The sequence below is a fragment of the Enoplosus armatus genome, chromosome 16 (genome assembly GCF_043641665.1).
Source record: "Enoplosus armatus isolate fEnoArm2 chromosome 16, fEnoArm2.hap1, whole genome shotgun sequence".
Lineage (NCBI taxonomy): Eukaryota > Metazoa > Chordata > Actinopteri > Centrarchiformes > Enoplosidae > Enoplosus > Enoplosus armatus.
Window position 1 is genome coordinate 7,102,580 of NC_092195.1, and position 14,979 is coordinate 7,117,558.

A 14,979-nucleotide genomic window follows, 5' to 3' on the forward strand; every position below is an offset into this window, starting at 1 on the left:
TATACCGTTTAACTTAGGTGTTAAAGGATTCTGTTTCTGGTTATACAGGAGCTTGGTTGCAAGCTACAGCTACTGTTCCATGTTTATTCAGTCAAGTTGTATTGTTTCATTTCAGGTTCATGAGTATAATAAACAATAAAATGCAACACAAGCACAATAACATAAACAAATGGTGGCAATATATACAATATACAATTTAAGCCATTCTGTAAGACAGGAAGTCACTAACTTCATAAACTCCATAACATAAAGTGAGCTATCAGTACAAAATAGCAAATCAAAAATATAAGAACCTGACTCACTTCATGTCAATTCAAACAGCAGGGATTAAGAGTGCTTGGTTCTTCTGTTTGTGGCTTTAGGTGCTCAGAGAGCATCATACTGCCCTCTGAAGGAGGGACCAAGAAAGTCTTGAGAGGCCCTAACTGTTTCTCACCTGATAATTCATACTGTGTGTTTGCAGTATGCAGTGTTGAGTGTGCAAGCATAGCGTCATTTTTCTAGCACCTTCGACCAATCTCACTGGTTTGCTTCCATTGCAAGGCGACGATGCAAATACTTATTTAAAGCATCTAAGATAAACCACCTTCCTAATTTCATGCCTTGATTTAGCTTCTTAATATTCTTGTGCTGGCCATCTTTTTCTTACAGAGCAATCGCACCTGTTTGCCATCAGCTCCGAGACCTGGAGGTCCGGGTGGACCTGGAAGGCCCGGTTCGCCTGGCTTGCCTCTTGTTCCCTCGGGCATTTTGATGCCGGCGGGTCCGCTACCGACCTCGGACGGCTGGCACACACCACACTCGCCCTTAGGGAAGGGCAGGGAGTCAGGAAGGTTAGTTTGCATGACAATCGAACTAAAAGATGCAAAAAGCAATGCATACGTCCATGCTTACCTTCTCACCCCTGAGGCCAGGAAGACCAAGACCAGGCAGCCCTTGCTCTCCCTGTCAAAAGATAAATATAATATTAAAGTGCCATGGAATGTCAAAAAATAAGCATATACAGACGGGTTTCTGCACACAGGTAATTACTCACTGACCTGCAAAAGCTAATTTTGTGTGGCCTGGATTAGCATTATTACTGCTACTAGCTGCCATTTCTCACTGGAATTCCATGTGTCATATTGGCTAACAAGCTAGAGCCGGCAGATGTCTATCAAAACCTTTCTAAGTACTGCAGTACGTTATTGAGAAAACGGAAATACTCTGACTACAAAAACATTGAGGCTAATTTAGCTAGCTTTTTTGAATGCAACCAGCCCCCCACAGTAAAAGTTTGTCACTCTATTCTCTTACCTTTGAGCCTTTCTGTCCATCCTTGCCACTGGGTCCCCTTGGTCCAGGTTTCCCCTGTCACAGGGACACATTTCATTTAATAACATCACTGGATCAGGATTGTGAAGCAAGACATTCTGTTTCAAAGAACTGAACCTCAACTTACCGGCTTACCGTCACCTCCTTTGCTGCCTGCACTGCCCTGCAGACAAGTAAAGAGAAATCACTACAGTATCTGAATTTCACAAATTGATAAAAATGAATGGGTCTTTTAAATTGGTAATTCACATTTCATAGTAAGGAGCACCCTACAGGCAGCGATGTCAAATGATTCTGGTTTTTCACTACCTACGCTTTTCACTAATAAGTTCCCCACTGAGTAAAATCCCTATGGCAGACAGTTTTGGGCCCTAAAATTAGCGCACTGCTGTGATTATCTTCCTCATGAAGTCTATTAAGAGCCCCATTCAGCAACCTACTGAGTGGGCTCCCCTTATGTAAACCTAGTCTGCTATCGAGGTCACCTACTCTCAATCCTGTTTCTTTTTATGTTACTTACCTTCTCTCCTCTAAGGCCTGGTGATCCTGCATTCCCAGGCTCCCCCTGTGGAGCAGAAAAAGCCAACGATGCATCATTTTAATGAAGGTGCTTATCACTGCTCACACATGCTAGCAAAACACACAGACGTTAGCAAAATCAGAAATATACATATTGTCCAAAAAAAAAACCCCAAACTAATTACCAAATCAGTTTTCTTCTACCACGTTTGTTATTTATCATTGTTTCCTTTCAGTGAGCCCAAAGTCCTCTGACAAGATAAGACTGTTTGTTGTTTTCACCTTGGTTGTGTCTATGAGTTTTCATTCAGCACTAGAATCACATTCATTCTCACAGAACCAGAACAGACTTACTTGTTCTCCTCTCTGTCCAATCCCAGGCTCTCCCTTCTCGCCCTTTTGCTGCAGGGTTTGGGTCCAGACACCAGGAACCAGGTTAGGGGTTAACTCTTCGAGAGTGGGGCACGCGGAGCACGGCTCTCCCTAAAGCAGGTAGACAGATCAGACGTGGGTCAAAAATTGTCTCCAAATAATTATCCATATCAGGACTCGATTCAAATAAGGTAAATTAGAAACATGGTTAGAAACGTTCAGCTGCAACTAATGCTACATAAAAAAATGATGTGTACAGGTTTAGCAATAAAAACAATGTTTAGTTCGCTAATTAGGGTACTCTGTCTAGCTGACAGCTGAATAAAGTAGTCTAAACAAGAATCTGTTTAACCTCAAGCCTAATAAAGACACAGAGCTGACCTTTTCTCCTTTGGCGCCGTCTGATCCTGATTCTCCCTGCCAAATACAAAAACACAGACACCCAAGAAGGCAAATTAGTTCCAGCTCACCCTGATGAACATGTTTTCTTTAAGATTGCATTGGAAGCATACAGTGGAGCAATTAGGCAGATGTGGCAGTATATCAGCAATGTGTGAGTGGGTCGGTGTGGGTGCACAGACTTGAGCAGGTTGGCATTCATGCACAAATGTGCATAGACCTACTAAGGTGGCTGTGTGTAGGAGGGCTGAATGTGTGTGCGTGTGCACTTTGGTCTCTTTTTGTTTTGTGGAGTTTAGTTCAGCTGGTCTGCTTGCATCTGCTTTAGTAGACAGCCTCCTGCACTGCTGATGTTAGCATATCTGAATGTGTAGGAATGCAGATGAGCGTGTATAGGTCACACTTCCACAGAATATGAATGAACTATACGCTGAAAATGAATGAGGGGGAACTTTCATACCTTCAGTCCTGTCTTGCCATCTGCACCTTGAGGCCCCTGGTAAATATAGGGAAAGAAAAGAGAGGAGCAGGGATGAACCAGAGTGTTGTTGGTCCAACTTTGTAAGAGTGAGGTCATAGCTCACTCTCCCACTCTGAGGCTCTACCTCCTTCTCCTTCTGCCCTAACCAGGTATGACAGATGGATGCTGACATTATTGGAAATCGTTACGCAGAGAATCTCACGAGGCTCTAGATTTATATTCTTTTTTCCCCCCACAAATCATTCCCCATTTCATCTGCTGGAGTAAGTGGGAAGATGCAGAATGAACAGAAAGAGAAACACAATGCACAGTGTGTTGAGAGAGAGAGAGAGAGAGAGAGAGAGAGAGAGAGAGAAACTGGAGAGGGAGAGAGACGCGTTAGGATTACATTAACAAAATGACCTTTGCCTCTGAGAATAATCTTTTGACAGCCTATCACGCTTTCTCTTCCTCAGCTGCTGCAACACTGTGAGAGTTACAAGGGCGAATACAACCCCAAGGTAAAAATAAACGCCATACTTTCCCTCAGAATGATAAGAAAAATAAAATATACACACTATCAAACAAGTGTTCAAGGTTCAATCGTCAGCTACAGCTCACACTGTGTCTATGACTCCCTAATAAAACATGTAGCAAGATCATAAAAATGTTAAACTCAACACTCAGGGCAGGTTCAGAATACATTAGTTTGACATTACCGTGAAACTGGTGTACTTACAGCCAGTCCTCTCTCTCCTATCCCTGGTGATCCAGTCTCTCCTTTTGGGCCGGGCTTTCCTTGCAGAGCCACCGTGTTACCCATGTCTGCAGGCAGCACAGGGCACACTTCGCATGGGTCACCCTGAAGATTGAACACAAGTAAAAATCCACACAATATGTGGATGAGAGAGCACATAGGCATGCAGATAAAGAGATTAAAGACAATGTTTACGTGTACCTTCTCTCCTTTAGACCCTGCTGGTCCTCTTGGTCCCTATGAAAACAGCAGAATCCCAGTCAAACACTGATGTGTTGGCTCACAGTTGGAATACTGTATATTGGAAGCTCATTCATACTGAAATCATCAATGTTTAAAAGAGTCTCTCACTGGATCTCCTGGCAATCCATCTTCTCCCATAGGTCCTGTGTCTCCCTGTTAACACAAATCACTGCATTTGTCTTAAGAATATTGTTGCCGTGAAAACAGTCCTCAAAAAAGCATCTTTGTTTTCAATTTGTCTGGTATGCCATTTTAGGTTTTTGCTAGCCTAAGAATGGCAAAAATGTATGAATTCACAGAAGATCATGGAGTCCTTCAACTAAAGTGAAAACACCAAAAAGATCTAGATCAGTGGTTCAGATCAGATCAGAAGTTCCTTTTCCCCCTCACCCATCATGTTCCAAATGTGTTCTCATGAATGAGAATGGATTATAAACTGGATGTTATATAACACTATTTCAGTAACTATATAAAAGTGGATAAAATTACAGTTACAATATTGAATTGTCAACTTATAGTAGGCCCAAGTATTTCAACTGTTTATCCATTACTTTTCGCTAACTATTTTCAATGTTCCATTACTTTTAGTACCCATGACTTTTAGCTAAATATTTAAACAATTTATCCATTACTTGTACTAACTATTTCAACTTCTCTGCTTACTTGCTAACAAGTTTTCATGCACTCACAATTGTCTCAATAATCAAATTTAAGTTAATTCCACATACCCCCTGGCAATTGCAGAAGTACCCTCTGGGGTACAAGTACCACTAGTCTAGATCACTTTCACATACCATAGTAGGATAATACCATAAGTCATGTGCCAAAGGGGGAACCTACCTTTACACCACCCGGCTCACCAGGAGGGCCCTGACAGGAAAGAAAAACACTCATAAATCTTTTCAAATGGCTTTCTTAAGACGCTTTTAGGCTTCTGTCAAGGGCAATGCATGCTGCACCAAAAGAAGGAGTCCTGCCAAGCCTGCCCTGCACTTCTGAGAGCAACGTCTAATAAAAGTACATCTGTAAGACGAGTGTAAGGACAATGAGATAATCAGTGAAATGACACCATCCAATAAGTGCATATAGATTTTTTTTCCTCCACAGTTCTTTAATGAAAAAAAAGACACTTACTGGTAGGCCTGGCTTTCCAACTCCTGGTGGGCCTGGATATCCGGGCTTCCCTGGCTCCCCAGCCAACCCTTCAGGACCTACCAAACCTGGGGTACCCTGGGAAAAGAAGTTCAGCACAGCTCTATTAAATCCAAAGTGAACTGAAAGTATGTGACAGACAGGTTGACGGTAGAAACTCCTAGACTTAATGCAGACAGACCTTCTGTCCCTTGGGGCCGACTACACAGATGGACCCTGCTCGACCCTGGGAAATGGTGACAGACAGAGAGGGAAGTGACAGCATCAGTATGGGTCAGTGACGTCATCAGTGTCAGCCTAGAATAATCAAAGCTCTCCAGAAATCTATCTCCAAAACGTCTTCATAAATTGTTAAAGGCACTTATTGATTTCCCTCATTTGTTTGACATTTTACAACTGGAAACAAAAAGAGGGAGAATTGTAGAGTCTGTAAGACGTATTATCTTCAGTGGTGCATATGCAATATTTTCTGCCTGCCTGATTCAAGTCACATCAACAAGCACATTCATATTCACAATGTCAGATAGCTGGGAGGCTTAAGAAAATCTATCCTCCACCAAATCCATCTGTCCACGACAAGCACTTAGCCTGGTGAACAGCTAAATGTGAGTGCCTCTGATGCCAAAAACCAGGGGAATATCTCAGAGCACACACACGTTGTAATTTGTTCCTCAAAACTTTCCATGCGTCTACGGGATCACTACGCTGAACAGGGAAGATTATAAGGTTTATGTCTTCCTGAATAGGCGCCTGCCTGTGTGAGAGACGAACAGAACAGTCAATGAGGCGGCATTGATTGTGCAAGCTTTGTTGCTCTAGCCTAATCTAACAGGCATTAACAGCCCGACTTAACGCCATGGGAGAGAGACGGGGGGAGAACAGATATCAATGGGAGTCTGAGCTTAAAGAGTAATACCGTATAAGTTTACGAATATCCGCTCTTAGCCTGATAAAAGCGGCTGTGTAAGTGGATGTGTGTGTGTAGGTGTATTAGTGTATTTATGAGTGCACTTTAGCATCTGTGGTATTGAAAATATATAATTCAAGTGTTTGACTTAACCTTAGCAAAATTCATGCCTGAGACACACTTTGACTGATTCTTATTATGGAGAATCTGTAAGAACAAAGCAAAAGGGAGCAAAGGACAAAAAAATAAATAAAAATAAAAATAAAAAACACCTACGTCCTTCCCTGGAGTGCCTGTGAGACCCTGTGTACCGATTTCTCCCTTTCGACCTTTTTCTCCCTAGACAGAGCCAGAGGAAAAAAAAGGTGAGAAACATGCAGAGAGAGAGACAGAGACAAGAGAAAAGAATGGGTTAGAAATTAATTAGATGATCATTAAAAGGTCATATCTTCATTATTCATCACTGAAGGTTTCTTAAACCTTTCACCTTGTACCCAGCTGCTTTGCCCCAGTCGGCGGGCAGCGCCTGTGGAGAGAGGGAATGGAGACAAGACCCAGATCAATGACCCGACTCTAAAGAGACATCACACACACACCACTGGAACATGGCAAACAACACAATGACCGGTCAGCAACTCGTACCGCCTACCAGCAGGACCCATATGCTCCACTCATACACAAACACACACGCAGCCTGATTAACAATCAATATTATGCATGCAATAATCTGAGGTATATACAGATTATTGCATGCATAATATTGATTGTGCATGCAATAATCCGAGGTATATACAGATGCATATATATGAATCAGATGCATAAAACTTAAACTTAGGCGCAGACACATGTGCATAAACACAGTCACAGAGAGCTGCACACATACTGTACATTACATTCATGCACACACAAGGACTCACCGGTAAATAAACATACAAAGCACACACTCATTCTTACTGCATAATTAATGTCGGGACTGGATACTTGGAAATGTGGTTTTGAATAAAGATCAAACTAGATAGCTGAAGGGTTAGTGGGGTTGGGAGGCAATGGGATGTGGTGCTGTAACCTGTAGCAGAAAATTGGCACTCACCGGCTCGCCTTTCTCTCCCTTCAGGCCCTTGGATCCCTCTGCGCACTGAGGTTAGAGACACTTGGTTGGCATGTATTATCACAGACCACTTTTTGGCCACATTTCAGGTTCATACTGTGCTGCATGCCAAATAACGAGACAATGCTCTTCTGCAAAATGAGGCACGGTGCGAGCCTGAGACGCAATGGAAAAGTTACTTACTGGACCTGAATGGGAGCCAGAACAGCCGTCACCCTAAGATGGAGAGAGGCAGAAGAGGAGAAAGATTGCTTGTGGGCGAGGAATACAATCAGTGAGCGCTGAAGAATGCAGATCAGCTAGGTGGTGGATTGGTCCTTAGCCAGGCTCATATTAGACTACAGCGGCATCAAAGTATGTGTGTGTATGTAGGATAATGCTAGGTATCATTGTTCAGTGCTAGGCATGTCGGGGCACATATGATGACATCATACATTCCGCTGATATTAGTCTCACTACACACACACACACACACACACACACACACAGATGTGTGTCTCTATATATATTGTGTACATGTCTTTCATACTCACCCGGTCGCCTTTTTCCCCTTTCAACCCAGCAACTACCTGCAACACACACACATAGCGTTACACACTCTGCAGCGTTACATGTTTGACATGTTCTAATGGAAAGAAGTGAAAGTAAAGATCAGTGATCCTTACATTTTCTTCCCTATTGAGGAGTAAACAACCAGCACACTACAGACAGACAGACAGAGAGAGAGAAGTATTATTATACTGTGTTTAATATTTACTGAACGAGTTGTGAGTAAAAGGACGTTTGTGAAGGAAGTGAATGGTTGTAGTTTCTGTAGTCACCAGATGGTGGCACTGTTACACAAAACTAAACTGTGCTGAACCCCCAGTGCTGCTACTGTATGCAGTTAAAAAGGATGAGAGGTGGAGACACACACACACACACACACACACACACACACACACACACACACACACACACACACACACACACACACACACACACACACACACACACACACACACACACACACACACCTCCCGTGGGAGAAGGAGATCAATAGGAATGTCTGATTCCCTCAGCACAGGAGTGAGCAGACCAGCTGCTCCTCACAGGAGGCCACTCACACACTCACGTACACCTACCAAATAAGGATAACCATTATAAATAACTGAAGCATTTTTAGTGGAAGCGGATAATTAAAGCCAAATCCCCCACCCAGTGTTTCTGGGAGTCTTGCTTTCACACACCAGAGCTTGCTGAGACGACGAAAGAGGGGCTAGTAACAGCACAGAGACGATGTGTAATTCTCCCCACCCCACTTCTCGCCTCCCTCTTACGAGCTACAAATCTATCAATGGCTGGCTGCAATGTCGAGTCACTCTTTCCGAGCTCCAGTCTGACCATGGACTGAGTCAAGCCCTCATATAGTTCCACTTAAAACCTCAGCGGCTTTGCCTTCGTTGTTTATTCTCTACATTCAACTTTGAAATGGAAAAGACAGATTGCTGTTAAAGAGCAGCACACTTCCTCTGTGCATTACAAAGTGGCACTTAAATATCCTTGTGATTTTGCTGTCTTAACTACCCTCAATTAATTAAGATTAATTACGAGTAATTAATGTAGAGCAGAGTATCTGAACATCAAAAAACACTATGCTCACTGTAAAATAAGTTGCTATCTCCATGGTTCTTGTTTTTGTTGTTTGTTTATGATATACTGTATGAGTTTGTATTAATACTAACACTGTTTTCCCACAATCACAAGAGCGTCAAAGCTCTCTCTCTCTCTCTCTCTCTCTCTCTCTCTCTCTCTATTTTCTCGTCCTTATCCTCTCTTTTCACTCAGGCTGGACTTGAGCCGTCTTGGGACCTCCCTCTCTCCCCTGGCTATCAGTGCCTCATTCCAGATGTTTTGGATCTAGATCTTGATCCTCCAGGAGATTCAGCCTCTTCTCATCTCTCCCTCTCTCTCGCTCTCTCCCCCTTGTGTGCATGTTGTCCTTGTCTCTCTCTCCCTCTGTGTGTTTCTTTCCTTTCTCTTACCTGTGTGAATGGTGTGCTTGAGCTGTGCCTCTTGTGAGCTTGTGTCTCCATGGTGGAGAGGAGGTTGTTTGGTGGCACCTGGAAGTTAGTTGACGTCCTCCTGGGTCCATATTTTTGATATATGTCTAAATTTATCTATAATTTTGTCATCCTGATCGTCCTTACTGTAGGATCTCTCCTCTGTTGCTCTTCCTGAGGTTTCCTCCATTCTTTTCCCCCATTACAGTTTTATTTTGGCGGGGTCTTCCTTATCCAAATCAAAGGTCTAAGGACAGAGGGTGTCATATGCAGTATAGATTGTAAAGCCCATTGAGGCAAATTTGTGATATTGGGCTATATAAATATAACTGACCTGATTTGATTTGACAGACACCTCTCTTTCTTTTTCACAGTATTTATTTATAGTATCACTGTTTTGGGCGACTTGGGGGCAGAGGAACAAGCTGTAACACAACATAAATATTGCCACCTTAAAATTATGATACAAAGAATGTGTTAGCGTACAGATCTAGCCAACACAGAGCAATATTGGTATTCAGTCATGTTTCAGGCGACAATACAAATTGAAGTCACTCTCTTTTTAGCTCTGTGTTGGTCTCTACCTGCGTCTAGTTCTTTAGCTGCTAAATGCTCCATAATGTTCACCAGCTAGTCGCTAAAGTGCTCTGTTGAGCTGTGGGAAACGATACCTTCCTGTGTGTTCGTCACTATAAGCAATCCCTTTCACATTACACACAGTTATTGTATCCCTTGGTAATTGGTAAATATTCATTAATACAGCTTTTAGTCCATCAGTTTTTATAATTGGCATCCCAGTACAAAGGTTAATATTTTGGCACAAGTACGGTAGTTAGTAGTGTCATATAAAAGTATTAAATATCCAAATAAATAGGCTCAGTTTTTGACATCCAACATCCCAATAAGTAGGCTCTCATTCTGCATTATGCATGCCGCTACCTATGCTCATTTATTGACTTAAACATCTCAAAAGACAGGCTGAATTTTTGGCACCAACATCCTGTCAGTGAGCCTTGTTCTTTGGTATTAAACATCCCAATGGGCAATTCTATTTGGCATTGTCTCTCTAGCTGCCAGTAATTGACAGAACAAGGGCGAGACCCACCACACACTAATGAAAATCTACTATCAGTATAAACATAAATTAGAAATTGCCTGGGTTGTAATTTTTCAAAATATGTAGAATTGATTATATTTGAGGTTTATGTGCAAGGGCCACTTTCTCAAATGCATGATAATTTACTCTGACGCATGATCCAACAGCAAAGGAAGGAAGTAGATGCTGGGACTTCAGTTAATGGAATACTGAAATAGCCCTTTGTGTTAATATATTCCTGTCGATTGATGGAGCCTTTTGACTTTGCATAACCAAGAAGCCACTGATGTAGGGGAAACAAGCTATGGAGGAATAGCTGAAGCAGCATGACATGAATACTGTGACGAAAATTACTTTCTGACTGAGCTTTAGGATTGTGTAGCAGAAGCCGAATCTATCCCTTGTTTGGACAATTTATCACCATAATCACATTAATACATAGCCCTGCTTGGCATACTTGTTGGCATTTGTGTTGCCGTGCATAATATCAGGTTGTATTATCAATGGATTCCTTTGGGTACTACGCCTATTTTTACCCTGACAAAACTGTCGCCTGTGTAATTTGACCAAATTAAATTCACAGAGCAGAAGAAAAGTCACTTTTGTTTCTTTGCAAGTGTGTGCCCCCAGTGGCAGGGCAAGCTGTGTGCTCCAACCCAGGTAATAACCTACATTGGGGAAGTCAGGGGAGGCCACCAGCTGCATTAGTAAGCACACACAGGAGCAACATAATGAAGCGTCTGGAGTTTTGTATTCTATTTGTGAAAAGAACACACCTATTGTAGGTGAATGACAAAATTAATAGGCAGCAGCAACTCCCGACTGAGACTCAGCGCATAATGAGGTGTAAATCAGTCCTCGGTCAGTCAGCAAGCTGGGTACGTGGGAGGGAGGGAGGAGGAAATAGAGATAGACTTTTTCTTTTTCTAACCCCATGCACAACCCACATACACACATATGGCCTGCACATTGTCTTCCTATTTGAATTACAGCTGTACATGTTGGCAGTATATTTATCCATCCATATACTTGCTAATTCTGGACCTATTTCAGGATGTACTAGGTTAAAGGAAGGGCACACTTTGGACTGGTCGCCAGTCCCTTCATGCTGGAGAGTTTCCAATTCACCTAACCTTCATGTCTTTGGACTGGGAGGAAACCAGAGCACACATGGAGCCACTGTGCCGACCGACAAGTCTCAGTAGAAATTCAATACTGCTAAATCAAATGTGTGTATGTGTGGGTGTGAATTGTGAGGCTTACTTTCTCGGCCAGATCCTTGGATGCAAATATATCCTGTTGATAGAAAGAAAGAAAAGATAAGGAAGAAAGAAATTGTCTGGCATTTTTTTCTTCCACATCATGTCTGAACATGCGCTCAATATTACTACCATTTATTGGCTTCACATTGGTCAACATTTGGTTTCTGTCTATGTTTACACTCTAATGCTGACAGTTTCATGGCCAAAACTGGCTCAAATAATATTCAGACCTGCTGGATCCAACAGCTTGGAAGGCAATTCACAGAAATATTATTTAGTCTGGTTTTCTCTATTTTGGCAACACTGTAACCTACTTCTTGCTCAAATTATATCAAGAAATGAATCTATATTTTCGAAATTCTTCTCACACATTTGAGCATTTAGTTGATATTCCCAGTCACTAGCAGCTCTGCTGCAGTTCATAGTAACTGAATCTCTTGAAGATGTTCCGAGGAATGGCAGCAATTGGAAAGTCTCCATAATATCAACATCATATGACATCTTCGGCATAGGCAAGCTGTTGTTTTCCTGTTGCATGTGCAGTGCATCCCTTGAAACCTTGTTGCCATTACAATTCATTGCATCAGATACACAACAAAGAAAGGAGAAATAATGGCCATCTCGGTTTCACACATGGGTCATTAACAGTTATCCTCTATTCTGAGTGAAAAAAAGAGATGAAAGAGGATGAGGAAAGAAAGCAGGAGACGTACTGTACCTCATGAGCCCAGAGGCAAATGAAGAGATGGACCCTGCTATGCATGGAGTTACAAATCAGACCAAAAAAGTCAATAACAGGAAACATGGAGGACAGACTGGAAAGCAGAACGGAAACCATTTGTTCAAGACGGCAAGTTAGAAGGAAAGAAATAAGGAAGAGTTTCAGCAAAGGGAAGAAGGGAGAAGATATTTTATAGCTGGTTTTAGACTTCAACATAAAAAGTTGAGTAGAAACACACGGAGACCGGGGAAACAAGACACAAAGAAGCCTTTGGGTCTTCTGGGGACTAAGATGACCTTTCAGGTGGGAGCTGGGTTGAAAGCAGGAAAAAATAGGTTTACAGCGTTGGAAGATAAGAAACAGTGTGGGTGAGATTTGTCATACCTCAGGAAGGCAGTAACTGCTGTGACCCAAACACAGAAACAAGCAATGGTACACACACCTCAACCAGTGGAGACTTCAGGAAGTTACTGCATCCCACCAAGAAACAGTCAAGCACATAACCCCCTTTGAAACAATACCCCGTTGTTACACTTAAGGTTTTGTACGGATTAAACAACAACAAAATTAAGTGGGCTGTAGAGGTGCTATTAGGCAGATTTTGTTACCTTTGGACAGAGCCGGGCTAACTGTTCCCCCGTTTCCAGTCTTTGTGCTAAGTTAAGCTACCTGACTGCTGGCAGTAGCTTCATATTTACCATCCAGACACAAGACTGGTATCAATCTTCTAATTTAACCCTCAGCGAGAAAGCAAATGAATGTATTTCCCAAAATACACTTTTTTTTCTTCATTACCCACAATGCAACTTGACTGCAGACGGAGGAGATTTGGGGGTGTTATGATAGTACCAGCTAATGCAGCCCCGAGCCTTAAGCAGAGGAGTGGGCTACAGAGGTCTGGTAAGCTCCGTTCTTTCTAACTCCACACCCCTGGATTTTTTTTCACTTTCAAACGTGTAGTCTTCAGCCCTAACCAACGTTGCAACATAATAAAAGGCTTAATACAACTTTTTTCCACACACTCAGTAGTACTCCTCAAGGCCTGTAAACAGACTTTCATGTGTAAAACCAGTGGTGTTCCCCTTTATGTCTACTTAAGAAACTGCATGTTGTGAGGTTATCAAAGGAATATACATCCACAGAATTAGTATTTCATCAATAGTTAAACCCCATTTTCCCTGTGCTCACTCCTGTACATACTCTTTGCACATACAGAACACACGACATTCCTGGTATGCTGAGTTTAATTCGCTGTCACTCAATAAGGCTTAGTTTAATGGAAGCAGTGCTGTGGCTCACTAACATCTGGCCCGCACACTGGAATCTTGGATTACATGGTTCATTTACTGTGTACAAAGCTAACATACAGGTAAAAACTACTACTCAAGTTAGTCTGTGCATGTATGTGCACGTGTGGCACTGTGGAAACAGAGCAAAAGAGAAGGGAGACAGAATAAATTATGCTCGGATATATTATAGATAAAAAATGCGAAATGAGGAAAGAAATGTGCTTGAACGCCTGCATTCATGGCAGTTAGGCATGACTGACTACACAGTAAGGAGGAGGATGGGGGTAACAGTACTAGGCCTGGAATATTGTATTATATAAGGCTAAACATCATAAAAACACATTAAAACAGTCAGTCTGCAACTACTGATAGCAGAGACAGAATGACAGGTGAGAGACAGAAAGAGACAGAGAGAGATGGCATGCCTGAGTTATTGCAACTGTGTCTGGCTGGAACCATCTATGGGATGGATTTCTGCGTCCTGAAGTCTGCCTGAGCTCTAAGTTAACACCAGCACTCCACAAGACAAACACCAGGGCCTAATGAATAGATAATTGAATATAGATCCCATTAATATGAATGATGAAACAGTGGAAATAAAAATGAATTGCCTTTACGTTGCACTGGACAAACTTCGTGCATCACGCAGCATTGAAGCAGCCATAAAAAACACCAAGGAAATTTGGGGAAAAACTGCTCCCAAGTGTTGCATAAGGCTCTATTTGTCATGCATTCGACACTGCCTGCGGACACTTTGAACGATTGCTACCAGCAGACTGAACTGAACTTAAGTCATATAAAACTCAGACGGCAGAAGAGTAGAAAACATGTTTTCCACGGCAGAAGTTTCAAGGGAAAACAACTACGGCACTTGTTATCAGTCCTACAGGCCAGTGTTTGCTTGCCAGCAGGAGCATCGAAGACAACTCAAACTGTTTCAAGAATAAAGCTGTTTGAGGCCAAGTGCTTGTCTGTGTCTGTATGTGTTATGTCTGTGCCTGATGGGAACCACGTGTTGTGATAATTCATGATGAAAGTGACAGTGTTTGTAAAAGATTCTCTAATTTTTTTTTTATTTTAGTGCTTGTCATTGATTTTAACAGTGATAAAAGTATAAGAAGTATATTTTGTGTGTATATGTTTATGAGTTTGTGTGTGATCATATGTTTTGCATTGTTTTTGTTTTTCTGTAAGAACACTGAAATGTCTTTCTTTGTGCGCATTTGTTGGTGGGTGCAGGCTTTGACTTACCTGGTTAAAAGTGTTTTCCAACAGGTCATTCTCAGCAGCCCGGCGGCTCTTGGGAGCGTCGGGTGGGCACTGCAAACATGCAATAGT

At 42.2% G+C, this 14,979-nt stretch overlaps 1 protein-coding gene across 1 annotated transcript in view; it reads right to left on the minus strand.

Annotated features, from left to right (window-relative positions):
* The window catches only part of col16a1 (collagen, type XVI, alpha 1), a 53,526-nt gene that overhangs the window by 20,636 nt on the left and 17,911 nt on the right, over positions 1–14,979 (minus strand). Inside the window, exons 7-28 of the mRNA XM_070921757.1 lie at positions 14,893–14,961; positions 11,633–11,665; positions 7,897–7,932; positions 7,765–7,800; positions 7,415–7,447; positions 7,214–7,258; positions 6,611–6,649; positions 6,400–6,462; positions 5,398–5,442; positions 5,199–5,294; positions 4,905–4,934; positions 4,173–4,217; positions 4,023–4,058; positions 3,804–3,926; positions 3,065–3,100; positions 2,587–2,622; positions 2,188–2,316; positions 1,835–1,879; positions 1,442–1,477; positions 1,297–1,350; positions 895–945; positions 663–740 (exon numbers count right to left, since the gene is read on the minus strand). Of these exons, the coding sequence (XP_070777858.1) occupies positions 663–740; positions 895–945; positions 1,297–1,350; positions 1,442–1,477; positions 1,835–1,879; positions 2,188–2,316; positions 2,587–2,622; positions 3,065–3,100; positions 3,804–3,926; positions 4,023–4,058; positions 4,173–4,217; positions 4,905–4,934; positions 5,199–5,294; positions 5,398–5,442; positions 6,400–6,462; positions 6,611–6,649; positions 7,214–7,258; positions 7,415–7,447; positions 7,765–7,800; positions 7,897–7,932; positions 11,633–11,665; positions 14,893–14,961 (1,194 nt within the window). The remainder of the gene's footprint in view (positions 1–662; positions 741–894; positions 946–1,296; positions 1,351–1,441; positions 1,478–1,834; positions 1,880–2,187; positions 2,317–2,586; positions 2,623–3,064; positions 3,101–3,803; positions 3,927–4,022; positions 4,059–4,172; positions 4,218–4,904; positions 4,935–5,198; positions 5,295–5,397; positions 5,443–6,399; positions 6,463–6,610; positions 6,650–7,213; positions 7,259–7,414; positions 7,448–7,764; positions 7,801–7,896; positions 7,933–11,632; positions 11,666–14,892; positions 14,962–14,979) is intronic.